Here is a 24,766-nt window from a genome sequence, read left to right as displayed (position 1 = left end):
TATCACCTAATTAAATCTTCCAGCAGCTAGTACTTAGCTACTGTGCAATCATGACGCTTTATATACTATGTTGCCATGACTATTTTAAATTAAACATTTTTATAGTTGAGAAAGAAAGCTAATAGATGTGGCCCTAATATACAGGGTATTTAAATTTCAGGTTTACTCCTCTTACAATATTAACCTATCGAGGATAAACCGAATCCCTTGCATCTAGCTTTTGCTTCCAAGTTGACGCTTATGGAAGGACAAGTGTACTTGACAGTTTTTTTCAGCAAATTACATTTATTGTTTAATCGTTCACTTGGATACGCGCTAAATAAACCCGTATTCACGTTATTATCCGTCTAGGACTGGTTGCTGGGGCGTAGCCGGGAGACGGGTAGGCTTCATGGCAGTTTAGTATTCAACGCCCTTGTCACCGAAATGTAAACGACCGATATTCGTGGTGCCACTGTTCACACCTAGATACATAGACCCTCTCTACCCTGAACCTCCCAACCCCAAATCCAAAAATGCTGGCAACATAATTGACCTCATGTGTTAGTTCATACTGCATCAGTAGTCGCTTCTGTAAATGGGACATACAATATGTATATCTAACAGCGACGACATTGAGCAAGACGGATTCTGCTATTTCTGCATCTTCAAAAGAAACCACATCAGCCAGTCCTTCTGAGGCGCCGACATCAACCGAATCATCACATGTTACTGACAGGAGTGAGTATTCAACCTTTAGCTTGGAATCCAGAATGGTCAGAAGTTACAAAGCGATCGGTGTTTCGTACTTCTAAGTCGCAAAAACTATATCATGCCTTAACAGATATATATATAATTTTTTTAGGAATGGCGTGCAAAATACCGCCTCACCGGTTTTATTCTCTCGCGTGAGTGTCTTTGAAGCGCTGCAAGCGAGGCGCTGGAATGTTGTCAAGATGTTTTATTTCTATTACCTGAGGCGGGAAACGGGATGAACCGAAATATTTCAAAGTGCAAGGGGCACGAAAAACAAAAACACAGTCCGTCTATGTTATATTTTCTTTCGCTTCAACATTGACTTCAGAATACATATATATTTTTACGGGGTTGTTGTTGAAGGAGCAGTCCAGGAGTCAGAATCTGACGGTCGGCTTTTATTTCGAACCGCCGGGCTCGGCCCGAGCTGTCGCGCGCCCTAGCCATTTTTCAGGCGCGTTCCTTCTCTTTTTCTAAGTAACATTACCCCACCCCCTTTTCCTTTTTTTTTTTTTTCGCAGTCGTTTCGACCGCAATAAGCCCTTTTTTTCGTCGTTTTTAAGTAAAGAAGGTTGCGGTGGTTAGTGCGGTGGGTCGGGGAGTGTGGGGCTTCATCAGGGCGACGTGGACTATATCGGAGGTCGCTCGGCGTTGGTCAGCACTGTCTTGCTGTTGCTGCAGATAGTATAAAATGTCGGACAGTTTGCGGATGACTACGAAAGGGCCGATGTAGCGGTGAAGGAATTCGGTAGCCAAGCCCTGGTGACGGTGAGGCGTTCAGAGTAAATCAAGGTCGACTATTTCATACTAAACGGGGTGGTGAGTCTTGTTATACCGTCGGCATTGGCGTTGCTGGGATGTACGTGTGCGTAGCCATGCCAAAGTATGGCTCTCCTTTGGTCCGCCACATGAGTGCCGAAGTAGCGCCATACTTGAGCCATAACTGCCAGAGCAGCGCCTAATTTGGGTATTTCGGACATGCCAAAGTTTGGCTTTTCTCTAGTCCGCCACAGTTGTGCCAGAGTAAGTGCAAGATTTCAGCCAAAACTGCCGAAGTAGATCCTAATTTCAGAATTCGGGGCATGCCGAAGTTTGGCTCTTCTCTGGCTAGCCATTGGAGTGCCAGAGAAGTGCCAAAAGTGCTAAAGAAAGCGCAGAGGCCTGCCGAAGTTTGGAATTTCTTTGGTGTGCCACATAAGTGCTCTTTCACGCGCTCCAGAAGAAAAATTTTAATTAAATAGGTGTTGGGAACACGATTGTCAGATCTCACCATCTGGGTTCCCATGCAGCACTGCGATACTTGGCAGTGTAGTGCCAGTAGTGGCTGAAAGTGGGTTACAATATCGCTCAGATGTCTAGTTAAGAACCACCATTCAAAATCCGGCAGGTATTGACGCGTAGAGTCGTTTTTTCCCGGTCTAGTGTTCACGCAAAATGTTATGAATACTCTACTATGCGTCTCCTCCGTATTGGCCGGATGTCGTGCAAGTCTGTGTTGTATAGGACGTTGCACATCATTTGTCGCATATCAATGACATACATCGACGAACGAAATTTTTTCGAACACTCCCAGAAGTTTATTAAATCTCTGTCATTCTACACAACTTATTCTCGACATATTTACAAAGGTCATACTTCTCTGCCAACTGAAGACCGAGATATAAAATATAATGAACACAGATGAACAAGCAAAATTTATAAACTAAAAAAAGAAAACGCGAACATTGAAAGGAAAGCAGAACTACTGTGGGAAGCATGCTTGCAGTGTAATCACTAATAAGAGCGATATCATGTAGTCCTTGATAAATGCATAATCCAACTTGGGCAGCCGAAAAACACAGTCGAGAAAGAAGGTTGCGCAAATTCAACTGATGTCTTGTCGTCGGCGATGAGCAGTTTTTGTCGAAGCCCGTCCAACAAACGCAGCACAAGAATTCCACGAACGTATTCCGGCCATTTACAACCAAAAAGCACGGCTAGCTCTGCAACGCACGAAAGCAACAGAACACTGAAGAGGGCATTTCGAAAACCGGACCTACGTGGCCCGCCTCTTTCTATAACTTCGCAAACGGCGCAAACAACAGCCCCAAAGATGCCATCAGCGACAGCGCGATAGAGAGTCACGTGTCAAACTTTAGGGAGTGAGATCACGACTCACGCGTTTCGCTCCACCCTTCTGATTTGCCTAATGCGGCTGTCGCGCTCGCCGACAGCCACACGAAGACACAAGAGCAGGTGGGGAGGCTTAGCAAAAGGCGAGGTCGAAGGGGCACCAACAATGTAGCTAAGCTCCTTCTGCATTATGGGCGGAAAGTGAAAACTTTCAATGCCTCGTACCCGAGTCTTGGAATGTCACCTTTGGTAAGTGGGGGAGGCGGGGGGGGGGGGGGGGGGGGGGGGGGGGAGGGGAGGATTGAAAGACTGTGAGGGAAAGCAGTGTCTGGTTTGATGCTGTCAAATGCTTCAAGTTTACTTCAAGAAAAAATCGTCCCCGCCAGGATTCTATCTAAGATCCCCCGAGTGTGAAGCGGGCGCAATACCGCAGAGCCACTGTCGCTCTCGCGTTTTGTTATCGCTAAGATTTGACACTACTCAATCGCAATGCAAGACACGCACACAGCAATGCTCGCTTTTGCAATGAGCCGCCTAATAATGATATCTGTTGAGGAGACGTGCGCAGATTAGTCCAGCGCAGCGCTTGCTTCACGACAGCAGTTTCTGCAACGTCGAACCATTTTCACTGCGCGTCCGTATATTGGCGTGTGTTCCTACGTGCGAACACAACAATCCGGCGAAATCTGCGTTTGCAAAGCCTGGTCCAGCCGTGGCAAAACATTCAGTCTACCTTTGGCCTGGAGAAATCAAGAAACACACGAAATAAAATCAAAAGTGGCGAGCAGAATAAAACTTGATTTCAATTTAGTTAAGTTGCAGACCACCCGTGTACATCCAATGCCTCATCAGCCGAACTGCAAGGCAGTAAGCCAAGTTCTGACACTTGTTTGGCGACTTTGGCCCGTAGCTGCCAGATGACAGCCGAACCATAAGGAAGTGAAGCCTAACTTTGGCACTTGTTTAGCTACTTGGGACCAAAGATGCCAGATGCGAGCCGAACTACGAGGCAGCCGAATTACGAGACCCAGACTCTGGCACATCTGTGGCGATTTTGGCCCGAAGGTGCCAAATGACAGCCGAACTATCAAAAAGTGGTCTAACTTGGGGCATATGTTTGGCAGTTTTTTGCCCAAAAATTGCAAATATCAGCCAAACTACCGGGCAGTAAGCTTGACTCTGGTATTTATTAGGCGATTTAGGCCCAAAGATGCCAGATGACAGCCAAACTAGCAGGCAGTGAAGCCTAACTTTGGCACTTGTTTGGCGAGTTAGTGCCGAAATACCCAGACTCTTGCCAAGGAAGGTCAGGTTTGGCTCTACTTTCGCTTCTTCGGGCTTTTCTAGGCCTAAACTTCCAGACAAAAGCCAAATTTTGGCCCAGAACTCTGTGCCACCGGGGTGTACATTTACTGTATATAAAAGTTATACTTTAGCAACTCTACTCCGGGTCTGTTTCCTTGGGGCCATGACAACAGCGAGCCACAGCCCCGACTCCCGCTTGCGCACCTGAGATCGTCAGTACACACACACACACACACATATATATATATATATATATATATATATATATATATATATATATATATACAACGGGAATGGTGGTGGGAGGCCGACGGCGTGGGTATGTAATTGAGAAGAAAAAACCGTTGGCGAAAGCAGCAACAACGGACGGTTTATTTTTTTATTATAAACCATCCGTTGTTGCGCTGTTTTCACCAAGGTTTTTTTCTTCTCAGCTATATATATATATACAAAAACGAACACATGAAGATAAAGGAACCGTACTTAATGCTATGCATGAAACAATTAAACGGCGGAGCCAGGATCCTTGCTCCACCGTTTATTTTGTCTTTCGGCGGGTAGGTAAAACATATATATTCGTTTACTTCCTTTTCGGAGACCACGTACGATGATGAAGAGTGCCCGTGATTTATATTTAAAAAGAACGGGGCTCTTGATTCTCGTAGATGATGATGATACCATTATCCTAAAGCTCCCAAACAAAAATAAATGTACATGTACACCTGACGAGACAAACGGTGCGAGGATTTCCGCAGCACAGCGAGCACGTACCACGTCCCAGCGAGCGTCGTACCGCGTTCCATGTGGCGGCGTGTGCTTGTAAGGCACCTCTGATTGGATAGATTTCGTTTCTTGTGCATGAATAAGACAAATAGAAAACGCCAGAAAGCCAAGGTGGAGTGTTGGAGTGGTCACCACATCCGATTAGTGACTGGGAGGCCCACAGTTTATATCCTGGCTCCGACGTTTATTTTGGCTTACGGCGGGTGCGTAAAAGTTTAATTCTTTGATTCGAACGCTTTGCTAAAATCTGTGAAAATCTCTAAAGTTAAAAGTGTATTCTCAAATTTTTTTATTATTAATTCCTTCTGTACTAGTAAAGCTGTTTCTGTGGATATATGTTTCCTAAAACCGAATTGCGATTCCGTCAACAAGGAGTGTTTGCCCACAAAATTGATAAGTCAAGAGCGCATTATTTTTTCAAACGGGCTTTGAAAAAATGGAAAGGTTGGAAATCGGACGGTAGTTACTCAGATCATTCCTATGCCCACCTTTATAAAGAACAGAAACTTTAGCAACCTGTATCCTCTTCGGGAATATACCGGATGATAATAAAGTTATACAAATGAGTTAAGCATAGAAGTATCAAATCCAAGACAAATTTCACAGGTCCAATTTGGAGATGCTGACAGTCATGACTACGGCTATTTTTTATGTCATAAATGTGGAGAAAACTTCGCCTTCATCAGTAGGATTAAAAAAAAAATTGTTTCATTGCAGGTGGTAAGATTATTTATGGCTGTACTGTTAAAAGTACTGTTTCCCACACTTACAAAATAGTCATTGAATTTATTTCTAAGTTCGGTACCCGATACTTCCCTATTAATAATGGTCATGCTTTCAATACCGTCCTGTTCTGGGTTACGCATTAGTGAGTTCAAACGCTTCCACATAATTTCGGGCTGCCTAAAACAAGACACATCAAATTTGGCAGCAAAATAACGTCGTTTTGCACGTTTTAGCTGCGTATTTACGAAGTTTCTAATTTTTTTGAATTCACGCAATTTTACTTCGTCTCGAGTTTTAAGTTAAACTCAAGACGTTTCAATTTTCGATGACTGTTTTCTAGACACATACCTCGAAGATGTCCCTTCCCATTTTGAAGAAGTTCGACAGCTCTCAAGTATTTACACGTTACAATTTTAACAACAGCAATTTATTCGTCACGGGGAGCACCACGCAACCGTCTTCTCCACTGTTGGCGACGAAGGTCTTGTATGTACACCTCCTCGTCAGGCTGGAAGGTGCGAAAAACTTAAGGAACGCTTCAAGAGCCCATTTCAAATCTCTCGTAAGCTGTCCTCCACAAACAACGAAGTCGCACCTGCACATTCAGTGCATAACCACTGCTCTAAATTAACCAATATCGTCCATATCGCGAGACTAAAACCTTACTACCGTCAAGTCCCATACCATCTGCGGCCGTTGGACCGGCCTTTTCCTTGAGAGACGTATATTGTCAGCAAGAAAGAAGCAGGGCTCAGACCGCAGTGTACGAGCTGAGCTCTCTCGGTTCTGCATCGAAAGGTCACACCATCGTAATCAAATATCATCCATTGTATTAAGTCGTCCATCCATCCAGAGCTTTAAAATATATATACATACATATGTATATATATATATATATATATATATATATATATATATATATATATATATATATGTGTATATATAAGTTGCGTTGTATATATTTGCCCGTGGTAGATCACTGACATCTTCCAAGGGACGGTGTTAAAACATCTCCCACTGCTATATTACGGATAGTCGAACTCGAACGATGTTTGAGATCACCACGCGTATTCTACATTGCCGACGCCAGCACGTGGCTATGATTAAAAGAGCCATAAAAGGTTTTATCTACTTTTGCTAAATACTACTTAGAATCCCTCCTTAACGTTAATAACAGCATAAACTTGCCTTAGTTCTTCTTTCTAGACAATGGCAGTCACCAGGAAACATTCGAGATATACGAGCACTGGGTATTTATTTATTTATTTATTTATTTATTTCATTTTAGCCCGCAGCGCCAGAGGCATTATTGGGGGCGGGGGGAGGGGGGGCGCAGTACATTTGTGTACAAGATGACATGGTACCTGCGTACACAATGTACAAATAATAAAAAACACAAGCTCCCAGGTGAATATACACTTGCACAGTACCAGCCAAACGAAATGGGTAAAAACACGTTAGAGTGTCGCAAAAGGGGGCACAAGCCCCTCAATTATAATCAACCACAATAAAATAAAAAAGCACAGAAATCAATAAAATTTAAAAAATACAAATGCTCAATACTGTTCAATACAGTGCCCACAAAACCCGGCACATTTTCCACAAGAAAAGGTAAACGTAGGTGAGATGTTATATTCTCTTCAGTCATGAAACCCCGCCCAACCATCGCCCGGTTGTCTGTCGTAAAAAGGAGACTCGTACACGATGAAAACATTTTCTTCGGGTAGTTCATTCCACTCTTTTATGGTGTTAGGAGAAAATGAACATTTAAAAATGTTGGTTCGGGCTGTGTCTCCTCTTATTTGCTTAGAATGGTCCAATCTTCAAGAGACGAAGTGAGATGGTTGTATGTACTTTGGTTTAGTAATACCCGTACGATCATGATCTATTGCATGAAGAAACTTCAAGCGCAGTCGCCTTCTTTTTGAGCATAGTGGTTCAAATTCTTATTGGTTTTTAAGAGCAGTAACATTTTTCTTGGTTTTCTTTTAATGAACATTATGAAACGATTGTATTAGCGCGTTAACTTGGCTTGATGTTTGTTCTTTTTTTTTCTTCCGGTGTGTCGATTCAACAGGTTGGACAAATAATAAAAACCGTGTAACGCGCAGTAGTGCAAGTGGCTGATTTGGACGATTTGTAAAAAGGATCACAGTTAAAAAATAAGACGCAAGCGCAAAATATTAAAAACCTTTTTTTTGGCGCGATTGGAACTCGTAAGTTTCACGCCGCAACAAGTACCGGCGCTCGTACCTCTCGACTACAGCAAAAGGCGAGTCTTGCCAACGCTGGCGTAGGTATATAACTATACTGCACCGCCCTTATCTAGAGTGATTTTTCATTTATTTTGGCTTATATTTATCTTCCCTGGTCTTAACTTTACCTGCGGCTCGTAAAGTATGATGGAGCGGTTAATTGGACTTCACTTTAAAGCCTCTGCGGTCAGTTTCTGCTAGCAAAATTAGACTTCTGTACTTGAAGCGACCCGGAATTTTCAGCCATTAGGCAGAGGCGCAAGGTACGTCCTCGTCCCCATGCAGCTGGTCACGTGACATGAAAATTCCTCTTGGCCACAGCCGCAGCCGCGGCCGCAAGATGAGCAAACCACCCCTAGTGCCTATCCTATACCGCCAACAATTATAATAGCCACGCAGCGGGGTTGGAAAAGTAGAAAACGCCTGCTGAGCTCCAGGCATTGTTAGCGTTCGGCTATTTTCATCACCGCAGTGGTTGTACACGAGACACTACACGAGTGTCCGCCGGGGCATTGATTGTTACGAGCCGAAGTCGAGTCCTCACGCAGTGCTTTTGTCCAATACATGAGTCGCCCTCGGCTCTCGTGAGGCGGGTGGTTTCGATCCCACAATTACGCCATCAAGTTTCGAGAAGGAGATAACGAAAGAAGCAGTTCCGTTTTATCCTCGCAATTTCACCGCGAAAAGAAGCTTCTGAGTCAGTGGAGGCTTGTGCGAGTATACTTGGGTTAGACGAGGACCAGTGCGAGTCTTCTAACTTCTGAACATTCTAACCCAATATCTTTCCATGACCTTAGTTATTTTTAGTCTCCTACCATATTCTTTTGTGCAAGTAGTGTGGTGCATGATATGCACTGGTGTCGCTGTCCCTGACCTGAAAATGCTTCACATCAATTGAACACCAAGATTTATTGTGGTTTCTAAATAATTTTAATTGCTAGACCAGAAGCGAAAGGTAGTTGTCTTATATATGCAGATTGGCCAACGCGGACTTAGTATTTTGTCTCTCTAGGCAGTCTAAAAGTGCCCCCCCCCCGCCCCCCCTACGATCAAATAAACATGCCTGTGCATAGATGTTCACAGCAGAGTTTGGGGGATTTTTAAAGGAGGTTACCAGTAGCCACTTCCGTAACACCGTGTATAAGGTCGAAGTTATAACGGTTTATGACGCCGTCTAACGACAAATATACTAGGTCAGACTTGATTCTGAAAAAGTAATTACTGATGCGTTTAAAGCACAATTAGAATCGTATAATCGTGTAGTACCATACAGACAAGCAGAGGATCGCACAATGAATCAGTCCGGATGAAGACAATTCTATTTTCGAAGGCATCTAATCGTATAAATCTTCTATTCATCGTTGGTCAGTGTCTTTAGTGTTCTCTAATTTATTTTAGAAATTTCGCCCCCCCCCCCCCCTTACACAAACACACTCTGCTGCCTTAAGTAGCTGCCTAATCTGCCTATTGACAACTTTTTCACTGCAGATAGGAACTTCAAAGGAAAAACAAAACTCAACTGGGATAGTGCACTAAAATGTCAACATTGTCAGTGCTTTCTTTGGTTATACTTAGTGTTTCGCCTTCTGCTGGTGTTTTGCTTGTTTCTAGACAAACAGTTGTTAGTCCGTCTCCTCTTGTAGCTGTTTATAATTCTCTAACCACTAAGCAAAGGTGACGTTAAGGGTTTTCGTCCTATTTTCAGCACAGTGGCCTGCAACTATCAGGACAATCCATCAGTTTATTGGAACTGAAAAAAAATGTGAAAGCTAAGAAAGTAAAAGTTAGATTCATACCGAGCTTAGAAGCATATGACATGTATCGTGATTTATTAGTTGATGCTATGAGCGCCAAACTGCATATGGAGTTCAATGTGACAGAAGTCAAATCTATGGTTGCAGTATTTTACTTATAGCTAAGAACCTGTACTCCAATTGAGGAGTTTGGTTAATTAGCGTATGTATATAACCATCTTGAATGGTAAATAATTGATTCAACATTCATCTGTGTATGTAGAACCACATAGTGCAACAAGCATATTTGCTCTGTTGTGCAGTGTACTGTGCCACAGAACATATGCCATGTACCTCTGTTATCGCATGTTACCATCGTAGAAACTAATCTTAGTTAGGGAATCATATCTGTACTTTAGTATAATCCATACAAATATAATAATTAAATAGAACATTTACGTATATTGTTTGGGTGCGGTTTGCTGCAATGCAGATGTGTTATGTGGTGAAGTAGGCATCATGAAATCAACTAGTGTTTTAGTTTTTTTGCAGCACTTCACATTTTAATATATATATATATATATATATATATATATATCCATATATTTATTTGAGTTTTTCACTTTGTTATACATACGCCTTTGGCCCCTTGGCTCCCTATGCCACCATGCCCACTATATATGGGTGGTTTCATCTCAAATCGTGCAGGCAAAAAGGGTCGAATTTTTAATTTCGATGAAAAAAATATATGTTATGGCGCCGTTTCTAAAACCGCAGTCGACGCAAACCGCAAGTTCGTCGGATTTTTTGTTCTCGACTTATGAATTTTTAAAGAGGCCGCGGCGAAAAGCAGTGTTTTTCACACCCGTCGTGGGTCGGATGTTTCGCTTGATCTCCCGCCATGGATTTTCAGTCCACATTATATTATCTTTTTTGAAGCACTCTGTGGACACGTTTAAAAGGCTCCAATACCATTAAATAATTTTAGGCCTTTTGCTTTTTTTCTGTAAAAATGTCAAAAACGCCTCCTCGGTCAATTGTTGACAAACTTTGACAATTAATTACTGGCGATCTACTTGGGTTACACTGATATTTTTTATGTCCACAGAGAGCCCAAAACACGCTCTTTATATTTATCAATAAATTCTTTGGCTGTATAAATTATCCTTTGCGGTACGTTTACGTTAATATTATGCAAAAACCAAAAAGTACCATTTTTGAAATCGATTTTCTCAAAAAACCCATTTTTTATTTTTTTCATTTTTTGTTCAAATGTAGATATGACAGTTGTCTACACGAAAATGAATCCTAGAAAGTGTATATTTTGTTTGCATGTTTTATATTTAGGCCTCAATATCGGAAAAAGACGTCTTTGTTTTGCAAGACCTAAGTCAGACATAGCGACCCATGCGACTCTATGAATTGTGAAAAAAGTTTTCTTGATTTTTCTTCTGCATTTTGTAATCAATTATAAACGGATTTTGTGGTATTGAATATTTATGTATGTTTTGATAAGAGCGGAAACCATGAGATACATATCTAACCAAATCAGCAGGCCTAGTAGACTTTCAATAACCAAAAGGCACAGACGTTGTATTGTTTCGATTTATAAACCTTTCAAAGTAAACTAGCACGACTAGATATTAGCTGTCATATTACTAAGACAAAGAAAGTCACCACATCGTCGATATATTATATACAATTCTTTACGAAACCAAACACTGGGGCTTGTTCACCGCACATCGCACAGGTCACCAGGGAATGTCCTTTCACTTCCGTAATACACAAAAGTGGTGACACAGAAACGGTCCGAAACACACGGAGAGTGTGTCATGGAGAGGGGTAGGAAATAAAATTAAATAAATAGGAATTAAATTGCCCAACTCCGATCTTAACGAAAATTGCGTTAAAAAAAATGAAGTATTTAGGTTCGAGCGGTGGCAAGGCGATAGGTCCACGCCTGGTGGAGAGTCAGACAAAGAAGTCGACGGCACGTAAAGGTAAAACAAAAAAAAAATCAATAATTTAATAAAGACGGGAAAACTCAGCCGCACATGGCAAGAACAAAAACCAACTCCCGCAGGCATTCCCTAAACGGGACGCAACCAAATGCGTGCGAACACGCTCTCTACATCACCGCCAGGCCGCTACGCCATGGCGAAATAAACCCAACAACTGAACAGTGCTAACAAACAGTTAGTAAGAAAACATTTAAAAAAAACGTTCAGAAAAAACCGCACCCGAGAGACAAAGTTCAGCGGGGCGAAGAAACACACACGAGTCGGCCCCACGACATTGAAGTCTGGCAGGATGACGGCGTCCAGATGATGCTCGAATCTGTTCCTCTCTCTATTACGCACATCCACGACGGCTGTGCGGAACAGTGGCTGTATGAAAGGAAGTGAAGAATAGATTCGAGCAGGCGATGCGCGAGAAGGTAACCGAGACTTTGCTTCAAGCTTCATATCGGGAGAGGAGCTTTCGAGGTAGTTTCTGCAGTTACTCAAACTTTCTCTTTCTTCTTCCTTTTTTCAAAAGAACACGTCAGCCGGCGCTAACGTTTCATCTCGGGAGAAGCCCACTCTTCAAAAACGGTTATAGTTGACAAGGAGGCTGACTTCGACCCAACTAGTCTCCGGGCAGAATACAAACACAAGTATATTTACCAACACGCTCGTTTTAATGTCAGTCTCCGGGCTTTGCTGTTTCCAAAAGAGATAACCCTTTATAAAGACAGAACGAGCGGGTTGGTGGGGATAATTAAACTTAAACACTCCCTTCTCGTTTTCTTCCTCAAGTTTAATAGATAACCCTTCGGTGCTATCGGATCTCCCCGGAGAGAGAGAGAGAGCACGGCCGTTTCAAGGTAAGGATATGGCGCTCAAAGCTAGGGCAAACAGGCAGTATCGTTTCACGCATGCACGGATGGCTGGTGTCAAATTTCCCCGCATCCCTAGCGAAACCGGCCCATCTTCGTGTGTGCGTCTGCGGGATTTCTGTCCCGCGCCGCCGGTTTTAGCGCGCACGCGGCGTTGTTTTGGCTGGCAGAACAGTTGTTGACCGTCGACATTGTAAGGCCGTGGTGTCCTCATCCTTTCAGGCAACGATTCCTTTGCTTTCCCTTGTGCAATACTCTGACAGACTCCTCCTGGGTGGCTGTCACTGTTCGCCGCGTCAACGACACAATCGTACCATTTCACTCCTCGTGACACAGGGTGCGCTGCTCGCTTTACTGTCACGGGCCGTCCCATCTAACACAACGAGCGCGAAAGGTCGTGGTCATCTGCTGGCTCTGAAAGGGCGGGACGTTCATGCAGGCCAATGAGGGCCCCGAATCAATAAGACGTCTGCCGACTCCTACACGTTAAAAATTTGCGACACCTGCTGGTCTGTTAAGAAGTGTTGCTTTCTCTTTTTGGAACTCCTCCGATGTAGCTTGCCGCCTATAATAAAATTTAAATAATCAATAAATATATCAGGGTGGAAATACTGTATTTCATTTTTATGTGGGAACGTTGAAAAAAAGAAAAAACTCTTTCCAAGCTTGCGAAGACGCGCAATTCGCAAGTCCATTTCGAGCCGTAAAAACACGTTTTTGTACGATATTGATGCTTAAATGTAGAACATACAAACAAAATATACACTTTCTAGGCTTGAATTTCGTGTAGACAACTATCATATCTACATTTGAACAAAAAATTAAAAAAATAAAAAATGGGCTTTTTGAGAAAATCAATTTCAAAAATGGTACTTTTTGGTTTTTGCATAATATTAACGTAAACATACCTCAAAGGATATTTTATACACCCAAGACATTTTATAATAAATATAAAGAGCGTGTTTTGGGCTCTCCGTGGACATAAAAAATATCGGTGTAACCCAAGTAGATTGCCAGTAATTAATTGTCAAAGTTCGTCAACAATTGACCGAGGAGGCGTTTTTGACATTTTTACAGAAAAAAAGCAAAAGGCCTAAAATTATTTCATGGTATTGGAGCCTTTTAAATGTGTCCACAGAGTGCTTCAAAAAAGATAATATAATGTGGACTGAAAATCCATGGCGGGAGATCAAGCGAAACATCCGACCCACGACGGGTGTGAAAAACACTGCTTTTCGCCGCGGCCTCTTTAAAAATTCATAAGTCGAGAACTAAAAATCCGACGAACTTGCGGTTTGCGTCGACTGCGGTTTTAGAAACGGCGCCATAACATATATTTTTTTCATTGAAATTAAAAATTCGACCTTTTTTGCCTGCACGATTTGAGATGAAACCACCCATATATATATATATATATATATATATATATATATATATATATATATATATATATATATATATATATATATATATATATATATATATACATATATAAGGTTAAATTATTATTCGCAAAAAGTTTGGCCCAAGCCCCGGAGTCCTGTCGTGTTTATTCGGACATTTGTTATTAAATTTTTATGTAAATAATTTAGGTACTAACGAAATCATGAAATGTTTATGAAGACTGATTTCTGAATGTGATATATTTTGGACAGGAAGGTAGGTCCCAAATACATTATGCTTGATGTGAGACAGAGCAGGTAAATATATTAGAAAAGAAACTATGTACAGTGCCTAGGTCTAAGGCACCGCTTGTATTTATTCTCTGAAGTACAGAACTAACAGATGCATCCAACGAAAAACCCTCATCACTCGGGAATAGAAATTATAATAACATAATAGAATCAAGGGAATGAAGCATACGACTGCCACAAAAAAGGTGGAATTTCACCAATATACGGCACCTTTGTTACAATACTGAGAATCTAAAATAACTGAGAAATGCAGAGCTTAAAGCAGCTAACTTTTTGGGCTAACTAATCTAAAATTAACTGTCGTTAATCCCATTAGCTAACAAAACCCTAGTGCGTAATCTAGCACACAAAAGACCAGAATGTAAGGTTTGAAGATTGCACGTTAAGATACCAAGTCAGCCGTCGTGCTGCACATTTAATGTTTTTTTTCTACGGCGCAGCCACAAACCATCTATCTCATTTCACAGCTGACTGACTTTACACTTTCTGAAGATTCGACAACCCATTTAATTGTGACTCTTACGATCATAATAAGATAAAAATAGATAAATATTTTTCTATGCAAAGGTATATATGACTATTACATATGTACTGAATAGTGTGACCACACATGACGCTAAAAATGTTCGTTTTCATACGAGGATCATTAACAATTATTCACACTTCCGTTATCTTACACGTTATGTTGGCTGCACTGCTAAGCAGCACTTTTTGGTAGAAGGTTTCTGTCTCTCCAATTACTGCTGTGTAGGCTTGAATGTGTTAAGTACGGTCAGTTGTAACTGAGGTGCAAGAAAAATGACTGCCCCATGTGTAATTTTTACAAGTGGAGGAGTCATTGTTTTCATGGTCTTAAGGGGTGTCTGGGCCGATATCTATCAAAAACAATTTGCATAGTGTCATCGATATTTTTTGTTTCAAAGAAGTGCGTTTGAACGGCTAGATGAGTTCTATGAAGAATGCACATGTGTCAGCAATAAATGAGACAGGCCCGACCGTGTCGACGCCTGATGGTGACATTGAGCGCGCTTGCTAACTCATTTCTCGGATAAACGAGTGAGAGTGGATGATGTGAGAATTCGTTTGCATATCAAACAAGGCTTTATCTTGGCCAGTAAAGACGAAAGACAATATCTTGGCCAGTAAAGACCAGAGTGAATAATTTTGATCACCCTCGTATTCAGGTATTTCTCTTATTTTTTCTTCAGTTTATTCTTCGCACATTTGTTGCACCCACCAGTGAGCAAGGATTCTATGTTGTGGCTTGCCATTTCTGAAGTCTGTTTTCTTTCTCTGAGCCAGGTTCCTGCTTTAGACCAGTGATTCTTTGTAATCTGTAACCTCTCTATGCATAGTTGAAACCACCACAATGAGAGACAACCTTAGTGTAGGCCTGTTACGTGTCTGTAGAGGCTCCATATTCTCTAACGATTCTTTTAGCCGCCTTCTGGAAGGTGCTGAGCCACTTCCGCAGGGCGTTGGGGGTCCTTCAGAGGGCATTGAGAATATTTACGACGTCGTCGTCGTTTTCAGATTGTAGTCAGTCTATGGTCTTACAATGTGTTATTGCGACAAGGTGGCAACATTTTGTTGATCACGAGTACTTTGTATTGAACAAAATGTTTTGCTATTTAATACGTTTTGTTTAGCATTTGGCGAAACTAATATTTCTCATAAGTATACGTCGCTACCTTGAGAACGCCGATGTTATGACCAATTAGTACTTTTGGTATGCGCCGTCTTAAGGATTGTGAAATAGCCTGTTTGAAACCTCACATTTCGGTTTAGCAGTTTATCTAAATAACAGTGTGCAACTGAAAGCATTGTTACCACCTAGCCGTGTAAAAATGATTTCCTGCGAAGTCAATAATTTTTTTCAACTTTCTCACGTGTTACTTACAAATTAATTGCATAGGAAGATATATAACCCTCAAGAATATATAATTTACTTCATGTTGTACAGCCTGGACTGAGTCACAACTTCGAATAACGACAGAAAACTGGTTTAGCGAATAGCTGATTAGAAGTATTTATAATAACGACATCCAGTACAGAAGAACAAACTTCTGATATCCAGCAGCCTCACCCCAGTAACCTCAAACAAAGTCCAAAAGTTTTGAAGGGTACACATCATCATTTACCTTACTTTATCTACCTACTAAAGCTGAAGGAGGGCTGGGAATTATTAGAAACATAGAAGCGGCGCCGTTTTTAAGACTGATAAAATCTCCACAGTTGTAATCTGGTTTTCGCTTTCACTTCAATACTTCTATGTGAGTACTAAACCTTACCTTATTTCTTGTTTTAGCTCTTTAGTAAACACATCGTGTAAAGTAAACAAATCCTGAATAACGTGTGATACAGATGGGGTATGAGCGGTTTTATACCGAGTCAGGCAGTTGGTGTTTCCAGCCAGGGGGCTGATATATTTTATCCAAGGAGTATTTCGATAGCTTATTTTATTTCGTCAAATCGCGAGACCTTTTTTTTCTGCGAAACAAATTTGAACGTCTTAGCATTTTCAGCGACGGGCTCCGACGCTTTCTCGCTCTGCCGCTTTCGCTTTGCCTTTATAAAAACAAACTTCCTCACCATCAGTTCTTGTTTTCTTTATATTTTAAGAATTTTTTTTCTAAACTTTATTGTACCTTTTGGTGCTGTCAGTTAAATTTAAAAAAAATACAGTGACCTTTACTTATCGAATCATAAGTGCAACATTTAGAAAAAAAACGAGCACAAAACAAACTAAACTTTAAAGTTGTGCCCATCTTCTTGAGAAGGGTTGCCATGGCAACACCACATCAAAACAAGGCCTACGCTGCATCGTCTTTAGAATTGGATCCACTCGACTTCTCCTGGCTAGCGTCCGCGTCGCTGTACAGGCATCTTGAAACGTCTCTCTGTGAGGGCAAAGCTAGCGCACGGCAACGTCAAGATGAACGCATCTGCCGCTCTGTGCCGTACTCTGGTCTAGCTCCAGCATGTTTGCCGCTTGGGGCTGGTAGGGTAATAAATAAAAACGAGGACATTTTTTGCCTTCTAGCTGATATTAGTCGTAAAGAAAAGCTGCGTTCAACAACGTTAGAGCTATGAAAACACGACGTACCCTTTAAAAAGCATGAAATAAAAACTTCATGCCTGAAAAGTGTGTCAAGGTATTGTGAAAAAAAATTAAATCATTGTTTATTTGGCGTGACGGATAAACGTGAAGCAACGTATGCAAGCAGGCTCAACGCAAAGAAAAACTAAAATAACTTTCTGCCGAACGTGTTTACCAATTAGCTAATTACACTTTAAAGGACCACTGAAACGAGAAAAGAATTTTAAACGATCTGGTAGGGACACGCGTGTAGAGAATTAAATGTTATGCTAAAAAATTGAGTGCAATATTCATGGCGTGGTATTTCTTTCGAAGTCTGCGCGCAAGGTCCATGACGTCATGGAATGGTCTTACCATATTTCCACACAACGAGATGGTCATTCACTCTCTCCACCTATACGTGCTGGCCAAGCCGATCCACCTCTCACCCCGCGCCCGAAATGCCGAGAGAAAACAAGTGGAAGGGAGGTAACTACCGACTAAATCGCGTCTCGCGCCGCCAATATTGCTCTAAGGTTTTGTTTTCTTTTTGCGTAAAATTGTTATCAAATTATATAAAATCATTTATTTGCATCTGCAAGAATATATGCCGGAGCGACGCATGTCCCAACCAGACTGTCTAACAAAACATTTTATTTTTTCTGTTCAGTGGCATTTTAAGTGAAGCATGTGCCAATTATCATAACATGGAAGTTAATCATACAAAACATTAACATCAAGAAGCTTTCATGCCCAATAAATAGTGAAACATATTTTTATAGCATGTTCCTTGCTCTAGTTATGCGTTTTACTTCAGGAATCTGCGACAACACTGAAGAGAAAAACTGCAAGAAAACTCCGTTTGGTAGATGTGAAGTAAAGAACGGAAAAGGCGTTTGTTCTTGCGAACCTCCGCTGAGACTGGTGAAGGAAAATTGCCAATTGGGTAAGTCGTTGATATGAATCATCTGTCACGATTCTGATTTTTTATTCACAAGGTCAAATAATAAAATAGCCTCGTGCTTAAATGATTATACGAATAAATAAAAATATATCTTTCAGCCGCGTTTCCGCCCAAATTGACCATGCATGTGGCAAAATGTCATAATTGTTTTTAAAAGGAAAAAAGTATAGCTTAAATATATGATTTTCCTAAATCACAACGTTTAATTTCTTTTAATATTAGGTATTTTTTTATCTCTTCGTAAAATATTTTTGCCGTAAACAATGCGCTGGTACACTTTCAATGTTTTACTTAAACCTATTCAAATAAAATTTTGATGTAAGTAAATCTAAAGCACGACATTTAAGAAAAAAATTGAATTTTCTATAGAATATTTGTTGTAATTTTTGTGCTTCCACGGTTGAAAAATGATTCATCAAAAAGGGCGCCCATAAAAACTGGACCTACTATTGGTTGTTACACTTCGGTTGTAACTTTAAAAAAAAGAACGGTTCCATATAAATTTTACAAAAATGATATAAATAATCAGTGGCCAATTTCCAAGCCGGTCAGATTACTATCATCGCGAAACACGGTTTAATCACTTAAGCCCGAACGCAAAAAAAGATATATAATTTCATAATTTCATAATTTCATAATTTATATATATATATAATAATAATAATAATAATAATAATCTTTATTTTGGGTGCCCCAAAACAACCACATAGGTCTTCTTATTGGTGCGCCAACACAACAAGCAAAATGAGCAAACAAGTACATAGGTTATAAACATTTAAAAACAAATAAAACATCCAAGACAAACATAATGCTGAGGGGCTGGAATAATATCATTTAAATCACGACGGTACATAGAAATTGATGCAAATATATCAAGGTGGGGTGGAGCGAAGGTATTATATAATGACTGAATCCGTAAGAGAGGTGAGGTGTTACACGGCGAGCGAACATCAAAACAAACAAAGTGTCTAGTTACTCGGAAAGGAATATGAAGGTTCACTTTTGCAAGGAGTTGAGCCGAATCAACAGCACCATTCGCAACCTTGTGCAGAAAAATTAAATCACGAACAGTCCTCCTTTTAGACAATAGAGAAGGAGACAACATTTTCATTATATATTCATACCTATAATAAAAGCGCCGCTCGAAGTATCTATCAGAAACAATCCGGACAAGTCTTTTCTGACCATTTTCTATGCTCATAGCCTGTGTGTTAGAATTTATATTATATATATATATATATATATACATATATATATATATATATATATATATATATATATATATATATATATATATATATATATATATATATATATATATATATATATATATATATATATATATATATATAAATTTTCCGAGGAAATCGATGGGTACCTTCTCGACAAAATACAATGATATGATAATTAGCCGTATACGCCCTAAAATACTTGCATATCTGCTCTTTTGAACATCGAGTGGCTGGTTCATCAATGCAATGTTCAAAGCGAATGTGGTAAATGCAATACCCGAAAGGCGGTTTGGCTAAAATGCGCAATCGGTGCTAGGACGATGAGTGTGACGTTTCTCGTGCTCATTATTCATGCACCAATGGCACTGTCGAGTCATTGCGTCTTTCACGAATTATCACTTCCTGTCTGCGCCCTGTAGATTCCAGTGATGGGCCTAACCTTTCCTCCGTACAATGTAGACGCACTAGTATCTTTGAGAGCGTAATATACGTGTAGCTTTCTATATTATAAAACGTGTGCTCCAAATAATGTGCTCGCTTCTATATCTTGAGCAACTGGTATAATGAGTATCGAGGAGAGGAAATTATTGGCAGTTGTTGCCAGAGCATGGCCAAAAATATAGCTGCCATTGATCTTCTTTCAATAGCATGTATCTTGATTGGGAGGAACGTAATATTACGTAGGTTCAACGTGCACTCCAACCAATAAGTTCCTTGCGTGTTTCACAAAAGTTGCTACAGAGGGGCCGGCTAGGGCAACTGGTTTAGGCAAACGTCTCTGCCCTTCCGTAATCATTTTTTTCGCTCAATTTAACGAAAGTAGCACAGTAAGGTATTTTGTTTTCTTCATGGGATCACCGAGTAATATGTGTAAGAATGGCTTCCATATTCGCTGACAACTAAATAAAAGCAGGGCGTAACAATTTTCGAGCATAAGCATGTTATTGTCGTTCTGCGGACATTGAGATCGAAGTATTAATTAATGAGAACACTGAAGAAAGAATCATGAAGCTTGAAAGCAATAAGTCAGGTCCTGTGTTTCTGAAGCTCTGAGCGTCTATAGAAGCAACTCGCATAAGCGCCCCACACCAAGGACAAATGGGAATGGCGCGCACTTGGAAACAGGTGTGCGGATCGTATGTGAACATTAACTGACGTTGACCGATGTGTTTCAAATCGGTTTTCCTAACTTGGTGTAGTCAAGCCGGAAAAATATTTTGCCTCTTGAATTGGTAGTCTTCCTGAATCTAGGTAAAACGGATATGGGCGAAACCTTTGAATGAAAATATTAAGAAGTGTACGAAATTCCTTATTAATCTCATGGCATATTTACTACATCGTGTCAGTGCACACTTTGGCGTTTGAGGTATCCTTTAAATCTTGCCTGTTCTCTCGTACATCTTCTACATAGCACGCGATATTTTTGTTCTCCGTATCAGAACTTTGTTTATAATTAATTGAAAAAAGTACTGGGACGGCTAGTAAACAATAAGCCAATTTTTTCGACTTATAGAAGCAAACGTGCATGCATAAAACATAGCTTTTATCGTGACGCACTTCACGCTACTGAAAGGCTATGGAAAAGCAAAGAATAGTAAACTGCTTGCAAACAGTCAATATAACAAATAAATATTAAATTATAAGAAACGGGTACTGGCATGTCCAGCTTAAGAATACTTTGTTGTCTCTGTGTAAGAGGATCTCTCTTTTGATTTGCGCAACACGCAGTCTTTGTGACGCAGGATCCAATAACCCTGAATTATTATTGACTAATGGTGAATTCCGCTCGCAGATATCGAGCGCTCCAAAAGCGCTGCATTTGGAGCGCGCATATTCCGCTCGCAGATCTGGCTCGAGCTTGTCATCTTCCTCTCGTAGATCTCTGGCAGCGCCCGCTCCACGGAGCGCCCCAAACCCCGCCGAACTTGCTCTGCGGGATTTCACAGATCTCTCCGGAAATTGGCAGAGCGGCCCACGTGATTTCCGTCTCAGTGCGCATGCGCGCCGCGCGGCGAGGTTGGAGATGGAGAGGTCTGCGGGCCGGTCGGGCCGTCGAGGTGAATCTGTGCGGGTGGGTCGGTTGTTTATGCGGCATTATGACGGCTCGAACGCTTCTACCTCGCGTAGATCAGGGATGCAAAGCCGGGACTGTGGAGCGTGGTAAATCGTAAGCGCTGACGTCTGTGATCGTGAGAGGAAGAACGACAGAAAAGCTGGATGCAGTCGCAAGGTTAGGCCTGTTCATTCTGCAGCCTATGATTGTTTACCTTTTTACACTGCATTCCGCCGGCGTTTTCCCGTGAAATAAAGCAAGAAGTGATTAGGCAACGACCGCGCAAGTGATGTTTTGTTACCTCTGTGTTTATTAAAGTCGTACCAGAAATCTGAACTCCACCGCGGGCAATCGCTGTCCGTGCCCCGCCGCTACAAGGCGGCCGAAAGGTATGCGACGGTGCCGACCGCGGACGTATTCGTGATTTGTGACTTGGGCGCTGTGGTGCGTATAATTTCGCCCGGCCAGTGTCGCGTGTTATTTCTGCAACTAAGCAGTGACAGTTGCCACTGGTCGTCGGAAAGATCAGTCGGCTGAGGCCACTGAGGCGTTGGTGGGCTTGTCAAGTTCGAGCAGCGGCCATTTTGAACGGCGGCGGGGGAAGCCGTGGGGAGGGGTATGGGGGAGGTCGATCCAAAAATGCGGGTTCATCTTCCCCTCGTCGATTCAGAGCGGGTCTCACGGAGCGGAATTTTGCCTCCCTCGCGGATTTTGGGAAGCGCTCCGGATCTACGAGTGGAATTCACCATAAGCTTCCTGCACACCATTTGCCCACAGCACATGCTGCTATGGTTGGATTGGTGCTGAAAAAGTGTGCTTTATTCGTAAAAAAATAGTTTGACCTGGAGATTAAACATGTACCATCTTTAAAAAAATACCAAGTATCATGGCACCTGGAGCAAATAAAGGCAGGTCCCATGAGTGTACTCAAGGAACCTGCTTTTATTTTGCTCCACGGCGCTGTTTATTTATGTTCAATTTAGTCAGAGCCATTCTAGCAAAAATTCAACAAAAAGGTCGTTTGAATTTCCCAGTGGTTTGACAGCGATCAGAGGTGCTTCCCGATGGCCATTGCGATTGACAATAACTGAATGACATCTTGCCTCATATTTCAACCAAAGGGTTTATGGCTCATTAAAACTGTCTGTTTAGTAGTTTGCAGATAATCTTTTGTCACAATAGGAACTGAGATTATTGTATCTTGTTTGCATCCTTATTATTTTTTTGGCTGCCACGTTCAGATCTACCCCGTAATCAGACCTTCCGGTTTGAGACCATCACCAACTATACATTATAACATCCTCAGTTTTGTCAGTCGTGACTGGTTTAATTGAGTTTGATTCGAATTGAGAGACTTACGAACTGTAGTAGTTTTAGAAACGTGACACTTGTATTGCGGCATTTTCGGACTTGGTTACTAACAAGATTTTCGCAAAAAGGAAGATGTCACCTTGGGCTTTGTCATACGGTCGGAGGACTACAGGACAGTTGTAGCGCTTGTATTTTTTTTTTTATATTATGCTACGCACCCTTGTATTAATTCCGAAGAGCATTCACATCGCTTTCGTAGTGGCTTGACAACCCTTGTTGACTTTTTCCTTGCTAGAGAGAGCTTTTTTTGTGGCCGCACTCAATTCTTCAGCAGCGTCTCAGGTCTCAAGCATAAACGCGGGCCTCTTAAGCAGTTCCGCGTGCGTAGGTTTCAGTTAGATGAGAAGGAAGGTGTCACCGAATGAGCTTCCAAATTTGTATGTTGGTGAGGGCTTGTTACAAACACTTTCTAGAGAAAGTGTTTGTGGTATTTTCTTTCTTCATAGCAATGACTTCACTTAAACCACTTTGCAACCGCACACATACGCCAACAGTGCTAGGTTGCGTAATGTGATTTAATACCTGCCTCCAACCCTTCAGTCTTTTTCACAGATGGTTTTAATGCACTTGTAATATACAGCGCTGCTGAACAAGTACTATGAATAGCCAACTCGCCCGATACTCAACCTTAATAATAATTTTATTCAATCGACTAAGATATTGATTGTTCTTTAGTGGCTTCTTCGCATTCTACAAGTTAATGTAAGGGCGAAAACGAGCTGGTTTAGTGTTTGTGCCGTTCTATGCCTGCAGTCTCGTGGTTTATGTCATGTTCACATTCCTTTTATCGAGATTAAAAGTTCATGGCATCGTGCAACCTTTATTGTCCAGAAGTAGCATTCATATTTTTTTGCTTAAGGTTCCCAATTTGTATCCTCATTTTCTCTGCAGAGTTGAAATAACCTATTAATCCTGCCATTCTTCTTGCTTCTTTTCCTGTCGTAACCTTGTGAATTCCTTCTAGGACGCCATTGCAGTCGTAATAAAAGTTGTGTACTTCGCCGCCTGTTATGCTGTGATTTACAGCGAAATAACGATAGGCACATCCCGTGGCGAAACGTCTACGAAATCTTACACATTCTAAAATCTGCCACGCAGTGTAATAAAACAAGCACGAACAAATATAATCAAGAAAATAATTTTAGGTTATTCCCTTAATAATAGAGGTAGGTAAGAAACAAATCAATCAAATTATCAAAATTTCTGCATGCGTCCAACAGCAAACCTTGATGATCATAGATAAATTATGCTTATTGTGCGTTTCTAAGTAGCCGGCCTCAAACTAAAAACGTATTATCGACTTCATTATGTTATTATTAGTCAGCTTTAGTATCTACATGACAGGAAAATCTGAAGATATCCGGGTGTGGGCAAAGAATTGGAAAGGGATGCGCGCCACTTAGAGAGCAGAATAATTGTGAAGGATTAATACAATAGGCAGGCGACGGCACGTTACAGAAGCCAATGCACGCGCGGTTGATGGGGCGAGTCTGAACTGGCAGATGTGCGGAGCGCCTATGCCTTGGTTTCCGCTACAAAATTGTGTGTGAACCTAGTACTAGCGCTGCTCCGATTAGGCGGCAAAAGAAGAGAGATTGTGAATGAAGAACACTTGCTCCCGAAACCGGTGAACAGCGAAAGGAGCTTCAGGCAGCGGATGCCGCAGTTAAAGGCCCATACACCCATTTAAGTTTGAGCGCGGTGCGTTCCATATTGGCAAGCTGTCGCTTTTTGTTGTGAAGAGCGCTTGCGCCAAGCTTGTATGCATAGTTCCGTTTGACACGCAGTCGAGCTCCGTCAAGAACCAATAATAGTCCCTTCCCCTCGCAGATGAAAGGTGCTCCGC

At 41.4% G+C, this 24,766-nt stretch overlaps 1 protein-coding gene across 1 annotated transcript in view; it reads left to right on the top strand.

Moving 5' to 3' along the window:
• The window catches only part of LOC115330220 (mucin-19-like), a 60,947-nt gene that overhangs the window by 10,638 nt on the left and 25,543 nt on the right, over nucleotides 1-24,766 (top strand). Inside the window, exons 3-4 of the mRNA XM_040215147.1 lie at nucleotides 607-720; nucleotides 18,118-18,246. Coding sequence (XP_040071081.1) covers nucleotides 607-720; nucleotides 18,118-18,246 — 243 coding nt within the window. The remainder of the gene's footprint in view (nucleotides 1-606; nucleotides 721-18,117; nucleotides 18,247-24,766) is intronic.

Source organism: Ixodes scapularis, unplaced genomic scaffold (assembly GCF_016920785.2).
Source record: "Ixodes scapularis isolate PalLabHiFi unplaced genomic scaffold, ASM1692078v2 PGA_scaffold0__279_contigs__length_252992795, whole genome shotgun sequence".
Taxonomy (NCBI): Eukaryota; Metazoa; Arthropoda; class Arachnida; order Ixodida; family Ixodidae; genus Ixodes; species Ixodes scapularis.
Note: the sequence above shows the minus strand (reverse complement) of the source record. Positions and strands in the feature narration are given on the sequence as shown.